The sequence below is a fragment of the Aulonocara stuartgranti genome (genome assembly GCF_965226115.1).
Source record: "Aulonocara stuartgranti genome assembly, chromosome: 7".
Lineage (NCBI taxonomy): Eukaryota > Metazoa > Chordata > Actinopteri > Cichliformes > Cichlidae > Aulonocara > Aulonocara stuartgranti.
The window spans coordinates 35,700,001-35,713,288 of NC_138945.1; the positions used below are offsets into that span (position 1 = coordinate 35,700,001).

The 13,288-nt window shown below is 39.1% G+C and overlaps 1 protein-coding gene across 2 annotated transcripts in view; it reads right to left on the reverse strand.

Moving 5' to 3' along the window:
• ghrb (growth hormone receptor b) overlaps positions 1–13,288 on the reverse strand; it is a 33,783-nt gene that overhangs the window by 5,481 nt on the left and 15,014 nt on the right. For both annotated transcript variants that reach the window (XM_082538325.1, XM_082538326.1), the window contains exons 3-4: positions 1,285–1,420; positions 124–302 (exon numbers count right to left, since the gene is read on the reverse strand). In XM_082538325.1, coding sequence (XP_082394451.1) covers positions 124–302; positions 1,285–1,420 — 315 coding nt within the window. The remainder of the gene's footprint in view (positions 1–123; positions 303–1,284; positions 1,421–13,288) is intronic.

Sequence of the window (13,288 nt, forward strand, 5' to 3'; positions counted from 1 at the left end):
TTGTGATGCTGTGACAGTTAAAAGTGGTGACAGTGTAACATGCGAAAACTTTACAACTGTATCTTTTTATTAGTCTTTTCTAACATAATAATTTCAGTGTGTGTAAAGAGGCAGTGAACTCACCAATGTCATTAACAAAGAAACCCTTCTCATCATAGAGGATGGTCTGATCCCTGGAACGGAGCTGGACGTTGTAATATGTCCAGATCGAGGTGTGGTTCTGATCGAAAAAGCACTCGTTTGGCGTCTCGTTGCTGTAGTGAGGACATTCACTCCAATTTTTAGAAGACAGATGAGGGGGTCTGAATGGTGGGGGACAGGATCAGCGCATTAGTCAGTTACAGTAAGAAATCCATGAGCAGTGCAAGGTCACGAACAAAGGGTTGTTCCCATGTATGCATGAAATGCGATTTCATGGTAATCTGCAGATAAGATTATGACCTACCCTGCTAATAAATGGCATTTTGTTCTGAGGGGAATTATAGATAATAATGAAAAGAGGCAGTATGATTAACTAATCTTTTAAATATTCTGTTTGAGTTTTGAGGAATAAACAACTGTATTATATGAACTCATCAAGTATGACATGTATGTAAAATTAAAGCAATTTATCTAGTTTTTCCTAGTTTCACAATCAAGCAACAGCTGATAACACATAAAATACAGCCAAAGGATTCATGGGTCATGAAGGTAGTGCAGGTCGGCCTGGTGACAGTCTGGAGCTGGATTGGAACTGGGATTTTCATTATTCCTCTTTTATCTTTTTATTGCATTTGCTGACAATTAGAAAATTTACTTTGCCTGTGTGAAAACGTGTGTACTTAAAAAGAGTATTTAAGGCAATAAAGCGTAAACTGCCCGAAGTTAGGCGTGTTAAACGTTACAATATAAGCTGGACTTTGCTTTGTCAACAGAGTGAATGTCTGCACCATAAGTTTAAATTTTACGCATTGGAGGTATAAACCCAGTGGCCCTGATTGACCTAAGCAGCTAAATGATGGTTTATCTACACATAAAGTGTTTCTATTGTGTTTTTGCTCACTTAACAGGCTAAAAATACTTCTATTCTAATACTTTAAAATCATTTCAAAGGCTGCAAACAACTGGCGTTTTCCTCACACTACATATGTGTAGAAACTCTTTAAAGCTGTGCTTAAGAACCTGCAGATGTGCGAATGCCTGTACAAAACAGGCACCTATGACCCATGTTTTTCTTCTTTTTTCCCCTTCCTAATCTTTCCCAAAAAAGCACTCTGGTAGTGATGAGAGATATTTTCCTCTTACACATTTATAAAGTAGAATAAGCGGAGAGCTCTGAGATCAGAGAGATTCTGGAAAGGGCCAACATTCCATCTGCAACGGAAAGTCATCATGTCTGGGGAAGCACAGCCAGTGAGGTGTGGACGTCTCTCAGAGAGAACTGAAGGAAACAGGGAGAGAGGAACAGAGGGGAAGATTACGCATAATTATCTTTAATACAGCAAATATCTACTTCTCTTTTCTTTTCCTTGTTGCAAGTGTTATAAAATCTTGTTGCTTTTGAGGATTGCAAAGATACACTTCAGTGACAAGCTAATAATGGTAATCTAACTCCACTGAGGAGCGCAGCCACAAGGCGAGTATCAGCAGTTTCCTGGAAGTCATTTTATTGCTCTTTAAGAGAAAGCAGCAGCTGGAGAGTTCAGTGCCACGACGCTCACGGAACAAGCTATTTGCTTTTGCTTTACCTAGAAACACAGTTACACAGAAAGAACCTCCAGGAATCTGTTTTACTGCCTGAATAAACTCGAAACACGTGTGCAGAGAGCACATTTCTGCAGTTTCCTTACGATACGATACAACTGAGAACCTTCACAGACTTACGATACTCTGTCCCAGATCCTGTCTGTGTGAACTGTGATCAATGCAAAGGTGAAAAATGTGAGCATAATGTGGTTTAACTGGTCTTTTCTGTACAGAATGAAGAAAAACATATTTAATTCAGAAACCAAAGTTTAAGTGGTGCATAATATTCAGTGCATAGTTAGTAATTTAGCACTGCTTCTTGTTCTTTTCAAGCACTGATGTGCATGCTCAACACGTTCAACCATAAGGTCATTTTGCCCCTTTATTCAATGCTTTCTGCAACACAGTAACATAACACCACTTTAAACATTTGTTTAAACAATACTGATGACGCCAAATATCTACTGCACTCTGCAAGATACGCGTGGGACTTTTCTTGTGGTAGTCATAAAAACTGATTTGGACTTGGCTTGGCAATTTGATTGAATGTGGGCAGTTTCCAAAACTATGTGGAAACGATTAGCAGGGTTTTTTTTAACCCTAAAGCACAAACATGTTATTTTTCAATTTACTGCAAATGCTGAACTCATATCAAAATGCTGTGTATATGTTCACATTCACAATTTATAGTTATGCAAACGTTTAGACACATATATTTAGCATATATATATTATATAGAACCTTTCTGGGGATTTCAAAGTACTTCCCAACAGCAAATAACAAATAAAAAGACAAATATTAAAACACAAGAATGTGTGTGCCGGTTCTCAGTCATCCAGGTCATGGTAGTCTAAGGAAAGAAGGTTAGTGGACTTCTTTAAGTTTCCTGAAGTTTCACCTCTCATCCAAGAAGCTTCCTCAGTTCTAAGTCCAGTCACCTTCTTTCCAAGCTCCTTAGATCTACTATGACGAGCCCTGAGAGTGAACACCAAGGCCTTAAACTAACTTTCAGTGCAAAGATGACACAAAATAGGTGTCGCACGGGACACCAGAAACTTTCAGTATTATCTGCTGTATTTAGCTTTAACTAAAAATCCACTAAGTCTGTCTGAACCTTCACAATACGTTACTGTTTAAATGAATACATGCTCCTCTTTACTTGACGTTGTGGCCCCTATAAAGGTAAAATGGTGTGGAAGCTGCTCTCAGCCATGGTTAAATGACTCTTTACGTGCTCTACGACACGTTTGCAGCCAAGCTGAAAGACGGTGGAAAAAAGATAAGGTCCAGGTGTTTTTTGATATCCTTCGCAGGACCCGCCAGAATTTCAGAAATCTGTTAAGTTGGCTAAAGTGGCTTTCCTGTGGGCTGTCATTACAAATAACAGTCACAATCCACATTTTTTATTTAAAACTTTTAACTCATTGATTAATCCCTGTCCTGAAATGCCTAGATCGTCTTCCTTAGCTCTTTGTGAAGAATGTTTAAATCATTTTGCAGGCAGAATCTTATCTCTAAGAGTCTTGCACCCCCCTGTGATGAGTCAGGCCCCAGCTTTACGATGCTCCACTAACCTCAATCAGTTTCATCCAGTTTCGCTCCCTACTCTTAAGGGTATAATTGATCACCTAAAACCCTCAAACGCTGTTCTTGACTTCCACCTATCTCGCATTATTAAAGATGGGTTTAACGTTATCGGGCCCCGTATTTTATCACTAATAAGCCTGTCATTATTATTGGGCTGTGTTCCGGCTGCTTTTAAACATGCTGTAGTGCAAACTATACTCAAAAAGAGCTGCCTCGATCAGAAAGATCTCGCTGACTTTAGACTTATTTCCAAACTCCTGTTTCTGTCTAAAATCCTAGAGAAGATTGTTCATTCCCAACTTATCGGGGAAATTTTTCAGTTAATTTAAAAAAAAAATTTGTATTTAGCAAAGATTTGGCCCAAGGGTAACAAGTATAAAAAGAACAGCATAGAACCTAGCACAGACCCCTGGGGGACACCAGAGGTAACAGGGGCAATGGAGGAAGAGTGGGTACCCATCGTAACAGAAAAGGACCTTTCGGATAGATCAGATTTAAACTACCTAACGCATCTGATTAAATTCGATTTTTTAAATCTCGATTAAAAACGTATTTATTTAGCCTTGCCTTCCCTGCCTCCTAGACCCTGCATTTTTAAGTGTACTGTAACTTATCTTTTTTTGCTTTTATTAATGTTTTTATGATTTAACCTTCAGCCTTTCGGCTTGTGCCTACCTGCTGTATCATTGGTTAGTTATGTCTCCCACCTGTCAGTATATTTTATTTTTATTTATTTCATTTTATTATTTTATTTACTTGTATTTATTATTGCTCTTAATTGGTTTCTGTGAAGCACTTTGGCATATATCTGGTTTTTAAATGGGCTATATAAATAAAATTGTATTGTATTGTAATTGTATTGTTATCCAGAATCCTGCAGCGAAAGCCCTAACAGAGACTAGGAAAGAGATCACATTTCTTCCATATCATCATTGGCTGCCTGCTAAATCCAGATTTGACATGAAAGTCCTCCTCACATACCAAGTTCTTAAGGATCAGACCTGATCGTATCTCAAAGACCTCATAGTATCATATTATCCCAATGGAGCAATTCTCTCTCAGACCGCTGGCTTGCTTGTGGTTCCTAGAGTTTCTAAAAGAGGAACGGGAGACGAAGTCTTCAGCTATCAGCTAAACTCCCAGTTTAGGTTCAGGAGGCAGGTACCCTCTCTACTTTTCAGATTGGGCTTTAAACTACAAATCTGGAGGACCTCCTGTGATTTTGTGCTGGGCACCTCACCCCTATTCCCCTCTGTCCTTGTTTATCATCATATTTTCATAATGATGATAAACCATTAACCTTGTGTCTTTTCCCCCATGAAGTCCCACTTGCTTTGTTCTTGTTCCTTCCTGCAGATGTTTCGGCTTCCGGAGCTTTGTGTTCCCGGTGTGTGTTTAATGAAGCCTCTAACAGGCCAAATGTTTCCTTTGTGTGCTGTTTGTCATCTCTCTCTGCTAAACTTCGCACCTTCCCCTCGCTTTCCAACTAGTCGCACCAGATGGCTGCCCCTCCCTGAGACTCCACCACTGTGCAGCTCAGAGCAAGATCGGCAACGGTTTTGGTTTTCTCCAATATTATAGAGATTTCACCTTAAAACTAAATGCTGTTAACTGGCGCTACAATTTTGGGAGCTCCTGGTTTACACTTTGTTCCTTTTTTTAAATGAAAGGTTTTCAGTTTTGTTCATATTGTTTGTGATTTGTGTATCATCTCCACAGGGACCGTAGTCCCTGCATTTTGTTTGGTTATTTTTAGGTTTGGATTCTCTGTGTGTCTAGTTTACTGTTTGTAGAGCAGTTTTAATTTAGTGCCTTTTGTTTAGAAGTTTTGACATGTTTATTTTCTGAGCTTCCCTATCCAGTCTTTATGGTGTCTTGTTTTTCTACCTTTGTCGTTTGAGTCTTCAGGTGTTATCTTTATTTACTGATGTCTTTACGGAGTTTTTGTTTAGTTAGTTCCCAGTTTGTCTTCGTCTTTTAGTGTTTCCTTGCCCCTGTCTTCTTGTGTAGACATGTTCAGTATGTTTTCTTGTCGCACTTGGTAAATGTTTGTATTCTTTTCTGTTTGCTTCCTTTAGAAACTGTGTGCACTTCCTTTAGAAACTGTGTGCACTTTTACTTCCTACCCTTGCCCTTTTCTGATCATTCTCAGCTGTTTTTTGTTAGCCCTTATGTGTCTCCGTATAAAGGCATCCAATCCTCATTTTTGTGGTCCTCCACCTGTTTACTTCCAAGCGTTCCTAGTTTAGTTTTGGATTCTATTTTGTCTTTGTTTTGGACTCTTGCTGTTAGAGATCTGCATGCATGATCTCTAACAGCCCGCCTCTCCGCTTTTGGGTTCATCTTTTTTAATAATATTTGATATCAAATCAGGGATGTGGGAATTTAAAAAAAAAAACCCAAAACAAGGAAATTAGTTTTGCCAAATAAAAAGGCACTTTTTAATCCATATATGCACAAAACTTATAATTAAGGATGTTGGCGCTTCAGCTGATTTTTCCTGACTTTCACAGAACAAATCAGCAGCGCTGATGGGAAGAGTGATTTTTTGGGCTTTTTTCCCTCCAAGTGAAAACCAAATAAAAGCCGGTATTATCTCATCTTAAAAACAGTTAAATTTTGTGTGTCCATCATGTCCTTTTACACTATATGTTGGTTTTTTATTATTTTCCTGAATTTTATTTTATTGTACACTGGTCAAAAAATCCAAAGGAACACTGGATATCTACACTGATATGGACTGGGCAATGTGTTAGATTTGAAAGGGCGCTACATTGTTTGATAGAAATGAAAAGAATACACAGCAGGTTAATCCATTTTGCTGAAATTTCATTGCAAATGAAAATTGTATTCTGTAGTCTGTATGGACCCCGTGTCCTTTATGCATGTAGAGACATTCACAACAGCAGACTGCTGAAGGTCATTTTGTAGCTCTGGCAGTTCTTATCCTGGTCCTCCGTCCACAAAGGAGCAGATACCATCCTGCTGATGGGTTAAGGACCTTCTACAGCCTTGTCCAGCTCCTAGAATTAACCGCCCGTCTCCTGGAATCTTGAGTCTGTGCTGGGAGACACCGCAAAGTACATCTTGTATGTTGGGGCTATCTATTTTGTGTATTTTGTTGACTTGGGTGGTTAAACGTGACTTGCTTTGGCTAAATAGGGCGTGTATGGACAGCAGTCTGCATGGGAGAATGGGGATATGTTTGTGAAATGTCAAGTAGGTGTCCTTTTAAATAGAAAGCTGAGAGCTTTTTTTTTTTTTTAAAAAACAGGCTGTTAGGTAAACACAGCAGTAGCTGCAGGCAGCTGACTACATCAACATGTCCGAGAGGATAAAACATGAGATAGAAGTGTGACAATGAGATGACTCCTTCACATCTGAGAGGCAGCAGATGAATAGCTTTGGCCTGCTTCAGAGAAAAAGCCGTCATGGGTTAGAATAACCTGTGTATTCGATCCCCTGCTCCTCCTTAGAACTGTGTCAGGATTAAGAGAATAATTAATTTGACACTCAGCTATGTGGTGGATTCCTGTAGCTCAGTTTAGTGATAAATGAAAACATGGAACATTTCTTTGAGTTGGTATGCGCTTGAATGTGAGCGTTCAAGAACATTACTTCATATTAATTATTATTAATTACTCTTAAACTGTAGGCAGGGCCCCACTGACGGTAGGCAGAGCAATGCAGATATTTGTTTTTCCTCTTTTTAAAGGAAAAAAAAAATCAACAAATAAGAACTTTCTGATGCAATTGCACTTCAAGTGAAATTCAACTTTGATCTCCTTGTAATGTTAATCATTGACAGAAATTGTGTGTGTGTGTGTCTGTGTGTGTCTGTCTCCGGGGGTGGGGGGGGGGGGGGGGGGGGGGTTGAAGATCCTTTTGTATAAATGAGTAACTTGCAGATTTGCTGATGTACTTTGGATCACTGAAACACTTTTGCACTCGGACACAATATTTTTGAATACAAAGGACTTCATGGTCGACTCAATGACTGCAAGATGCCCAAATCACCACCCCTCCACCACCATGCTTGATAGTTGGTATGAGGTCTGGTGATCTGCATGTGTTATGGCAGGACATTGTTCCAGATGCCTTTGGGTTTGTTCAGATGCAAATCTAAGCCATGCTGCCATGTTCTTTTTAGAGAGAAGAAGAGTTTTCTTTTTTCCAAGAAACCCTTCCAAACAAGCTGGACTTGTTCAGTCTTTCTCTAATTGTACTGTCAAGCATTTCACATGCTAACTGAGGCCTACAGATTTTAGGATCTAGCTCGGGGGAGGTTTTACAGTTTTTCTGAGTATTACACAGTATGACCTTGGGGTAGAATTGCTGGGTATCCATTCCTGGAAAAAAAAAATTCTGGCATTGTGCTAAAATGAACCTGGATGCTCCAGACCGGCAACATGTCAAAACCTCTTTTTTTTTTTTGCCTTCTTTTTTTCCCCCCCCAAAAAGCTAGTCACGCTTGTTAATAATGGAAGCAGCAAGGATGTACTTAGTTTTTCACTCGGTTGCACAGAGTCGTGTGAAAACGGTTTTTCACATGACTGTAGTGCCGGCATAGAAAATCTTAACCTTGGAAAGAGTTATATACTGTAGTTTGATATACACAAAGTCATATTGTAAAGTGCGTAATTTCATTCAAAATGCAAAAATAGCCATCTGCATCTCATGTGTTGACCCTCAAACAGTTTTCCTCGAATGTTTCTGACTCGAAGTGTGTTTCTACCACCACAGTGACACCATCGATCTTATCTAGCTTCATATATAATCTATGATCTCAAGGGACATGTAGGCACGTGACTGGGGAAGTATAGTTTGCATAAAACAATGACACAGAGGTTTGAATATGGTCTCTGTATGATTCGAATTAAAAAAGGAGATTACTGATGCCATGGAAAGTGTTAAATAATACTCTTGTTTCAATGGGCAGAAGGTATGCTGACCATTCTGGTCAATCAGTAACACTATGTGGATATGTAATAACTTCTAAATAAGGCATGTTATTAGTCAGAATGCCCAGCAGGTTGCAAATTAATCGTAATTCATTTAGCTCCACCAGCTAAAACAATAAAGTGCTTTCAAATGAATGCGACTTTAATTATGTCCCAATAAAATGATAAGAGGTGAAATTATTACTCAATCGATGGTAACAACATTGCTGTGAAATAATCATGATTTGATTTGCTAAAAGCACAGCTTCCCTGCTTAAAATGGTCTTAAAAGGAAAAAGCAAATGGGGTGTTGCACTGTTATTTGTTTGAGTTTAAGATAAGTTGCAACCAAATAATATAATATAATATAATTAGTGCTGTCAGCGTTAATCTCGTTAAAATGACATTAACGCCATAACCGCATTAACGTGGCAAATCTCCGTTACCGAGTTAGATTGTTAACCCGTTAGCGCCGTCCAGCCCCACGTACGGGGCGATCCGCGCTAACTGGCTAATGGAAATTTGCCACGTTAATGCGGGTATGGCATTAACGTCATTTCCTTCGGGATTAATAACGTATTCTGATTCTGATTTAACGAGATTAACGCTGACAGCACTAAATATAATACGATGAAAGGGTAAGCAGAGTAATTTTATTTTAGAAACACTTTTGCTAACAACAATTCTGTGATTTCAGGGTTCATTTCACTTGTATTTAAAGTACTGAGTGAAAGTGAAAAAGAAGACAAAATGGAAAAAGTGTATTGTGCCACAGCGTATTATACACATGTTATGTAGTTGGGCCATTTGCAGGCAGAGAAGTGATTAAAAAAACTAGACTGGCTTGCAAAGGGTTTTCATTTTTGTGCTTGTGCATCAAAGTGCTGCTGTGTTTGCTTAGCAGCCACCAAGCAGAGTTCACTTGTGGTGTAAGTAAACATGTGAGCAGGAGTTCTGGAGCAGCAGATATCATTAGAGCTACAAAACACGCAGACGGTTTCCAAGATGGCAATATCAGCTTACAGCTTGTTCTCATTACAGGGCTTCTCTTACAGATCTACCACGAGCTTACGGGGTAAACATGTTTACTGCATGTTTATTTCTCAGAGGCCTCCTGGCAGCCTATTTCAGGGTAAAACAAAACACCCTTGTGTGATTTGTTTTGATAAGATGTGTTATGTTTTAGCTCTGAAGGGAAATAGCAGATAAATTAATTTCCTTTTGACGGACTGCCTCGTACACTTACCAAATCCACCTAATTAATCAGTTCATGTTTTTCCCCTTATTGCACCTGTTAACCTGTGCTCAGCATATTGGTGGGAAGCCTTCATTAATGTCTTTCCTGTGAGCAGACAGCGAAAACAGTGATTTAGAGATTCACATGCTCAGACATCAATAAGTGCACTCTCAGGGGGGAAATGCCTTACGCGCTACATTTAGAAAAGCCATTTCCTTCCTTGGCTAAGAGCCAAGAAGCCCTTATCGGTGATTAAAGTTCCAGCCTTTTAGAGACCCAACAAGCTTTATGGGCAAATCATGGGCAGGAAAACAGTTTATTCATGCCAAAAAGCAACAATATAACCTCCTAAGAGAGGAAATGCTGTTTTATCAACGGCAAATGTCCTGATTTCTAAGTAATATCCCCTGTGGTGCTCTAGTAGCAAAGAGGAAAAACACTTGTTGACCCCTACATAGACCACTCAATTCCTAGAAGTAGTACCTCCCACAGCTGGTGCTTCAGTATAGCTGGAAAGTGAGAGGAGTTATTTTTGGCTATGTGTGCTCTCAAAAGAAATGTACTATTTGTTCCAATGCCGTAGCTTGACCCAGATGATCATATAAGGGGCCAAATGGAACAAGCAAGGAGGAAAGAAAGAGCATAAACACCCCTTAAGATGTGACAGAGCTATTGTAAAAGTTTTGTTACCTTAGGTGAAAAAAACAAAACAACCTTGAAACTTGAAACAGATAATGTTGACTTTTATTGTGAAACAAGAACAAAACTGTTAAAGCCGACTGATTGTTCACTATTTTTTAACTCTTTAAAATCCTCTAACGTTTTCCTCTGCTTTCATCATCATTACTTTGAAAGCCAGTTACATTTCTTAATTATTTCATTTATGTTTAACCGTTTCATTTTCAAAATGCTAGCGGAAATGCCAGATTGAGTGTGGTATTTTATGCCTCACTGGTTGCCTCAGATGTTACAGTCCTTTCTCATCTCCAGGGCATCAACTAGTGCCCCTTTGTCAAAACTACTGATATGGCAGATGAAAAAAGGCACAAGTTGTCCTTTTGCATCTTGCCCTGATGCACCATGTTAAGGATTAATTGAGCCCAATTGGTCCCTCCCAACTCATTATTTCACAACAAACAGGGCCATTGTTGTGAAAGGGTGTGTTTAAATCCAAACCAGTCCTCTCCTAATCCTATCCACGGAGATTTTACCTAAACTCAGCAGTCGTTTTCAGTGCCAAATCTAACCAGTGAGTGGAATTAAAAGTAAAAAAAAAAAAACTAAAACTAAAAAAAACAAATTTCATTAAGCTTAGCTGTAAGCTAATGATAGTTATATAAGAGCAGACGCATGCTGCTGCTATAAGCTGTACGCTTTACGTCCAGTGGATGCATGATCTGATTAGGCGACTAATCGCAAAAATAATCTGTGACTAGTCGACTATCAAAATAATTGTTTGTGGCAGCCCTAATTCATACAAGCACTTTTTCTACACCTAAGGCCTTTTACACACAGTCATACTCCAATGAACACATCGAAGAGCAACTTGGGGTTCAGTATCTAGGCCAAAGGTTACTTAGGCATGCAGTCTGGAGACTGGAGCAGCCAGCGATTGAACTGATTGGTAGATGACCCGCCTTCAAAACTATTTATCACGATATACATTTCAAAATTTGCGATAACGATATAACGGACAATATAATTGACACTAGACAAAATACTTTGCAACGCCACATTTTATTAGTGCAAAAAAAAAAAAAAATCAATGTGTTTTCACTTAAACAAGCTGCTGTTTTATGTGCATTAAAGTTATATAAAAATTTAACAGTGCAAATGCAAATTCCTTGCGGACAGTTTAACCAAAATGCATTTCCAGTGGAAATTGGCCGACATATCCTCAGCATAACCATGTATAATATCCACAAAACTTAAAAAGACGTTATACACGCACAATACAGTAATATTATGTTGAAGCGCAGTACATATCACTCCGCGAGGCTCCTGCCTACAATAGCAGTAATGCTATTGTACGCTTTTGCTATTGTACAAGCCATCAAGCGGTGCAGGTTCGTAGCTTAGCAAAGTCGTACTAAGACATTTGACAGATTTTCGAGCGCCGTGTACCACATAAAATCGTTTCGAGGTCAGTAAACACAACCAGAATTCCTACATAAGGCACACGGGATTATAATCTGTCGATTTTCAGAAAAATCAAAGGATTGATTTTAAGTGTGCCATATTTTCCAAACAACACGGTAATAACAACGGCCCGCTAGCATGCTCTACCAAAAATAGTGCTTTGTTGTGTATCTGATGGACGAAAGCTAAACCAGTTCCACACCACTGAAGTTGCAGCATTTTTACAAACTAATTCTGGTTCATCCGTTTCATTCAACGATCCGCTTTCGCCCTTCTCATTCTCATTTCTTCTCATTCCGCTGCCATACTTTTTCCGCCATGTGCGTATGAAAACAAAGGCACTACGCATGCACGTTTTACCCATATTCTATCGCGATATTTCATTTTCTTATCATTGCCCAACATTATACCGGTATTACCGTGAACGGTATGATATGGCCCAGCCCTACTGTACAGTACAGAATGCATTCAGCTTGTCAAATTTACATAATTCTTTGATCACTAGCAGTGTGACTCTGAAGCGCTGTACTGTATGTTTGCACGTTTTCTCCCCGACAAACACAACAATGTCGACGAAATGTTTTGCACCATCAGGTCTGAACTTTGAAAGTGTTTAAATAAGAAAGAAAAGTGTGAAAATGTTCATGCCTGTCTGAGAAATGTGTATAAAGTGTGTAGTGAGCAGTTTTACAGCCTTAAAACATCTATAATAATTGTAAAAAATAAAGCTGGCTATTTCGCGGATTTCACTTATCGCGGGTTATTTTTAAGAACGTAACTCCCGCAATAAACGAGGGACCACTGTGCATAAACATCGCCAATGATCTGCTGAGTCAGCTACTGCAGAGCTAGAAATTCCTATGGATATAACATCAGCACAGAAACTGTGCAGAGGAAGCTTCATGGAATGGGTTTCTATGGCAGGGCAATTGCACGCAAGCATTACATCACAAAGCACAACACCAATTAGTGGCTATTATAGCTACAAAGAGGGTCCCAGTACCTTTGTCCATATAGTGTACATTTGTGTAAATACAATTTCAAGGCCTCTGGCTATATTTTGATGATGATTCAGCCTTTTTAAATTTATGTTGATTCTGAAAATCTTGTCTACACTAAAAAATTCCAGTGTAGATTCTCATATTACACAATTAGATCATGAAGTTTATGTTGGTTCTGTAGATATTCCTCCCACTGGACAAGCAGCCATTAACCATGGTGACACTAAACCAATAAGAATCCCTCCACAACATTTGAGATCACTGGAGTGAGTCAGAAATGTACAGGTCACTACAAGCTGGCTAGCGTGTTGCCAAATCTGTTTTTAAAAAGAACTCTTTTACTTGTGACTTCACTGTTTTCAATCAACAAGTTGTCCTCAGTCTCATTTTTTTTTCTAGAGCAGCAAACACTCCTGTCAAAACACAGCGGCCTTGTAAAATCCCACCTAAAGGGTACTGAGCACAAAGAGGATAATAGCAAACAGCAGGAGATTATGTTCTCTGTCCACACCTCTGCTAACTTACTGAGCATTATGTAACAAGACAAAGCACCGGATGTCCGTGTGTGACATAAATAACCAGCACAGACATAGTTTATCACTGTGGATAAAACACAGCCTATGTGTCCACATACACAGCATTTCCACTTCCATTTGCGG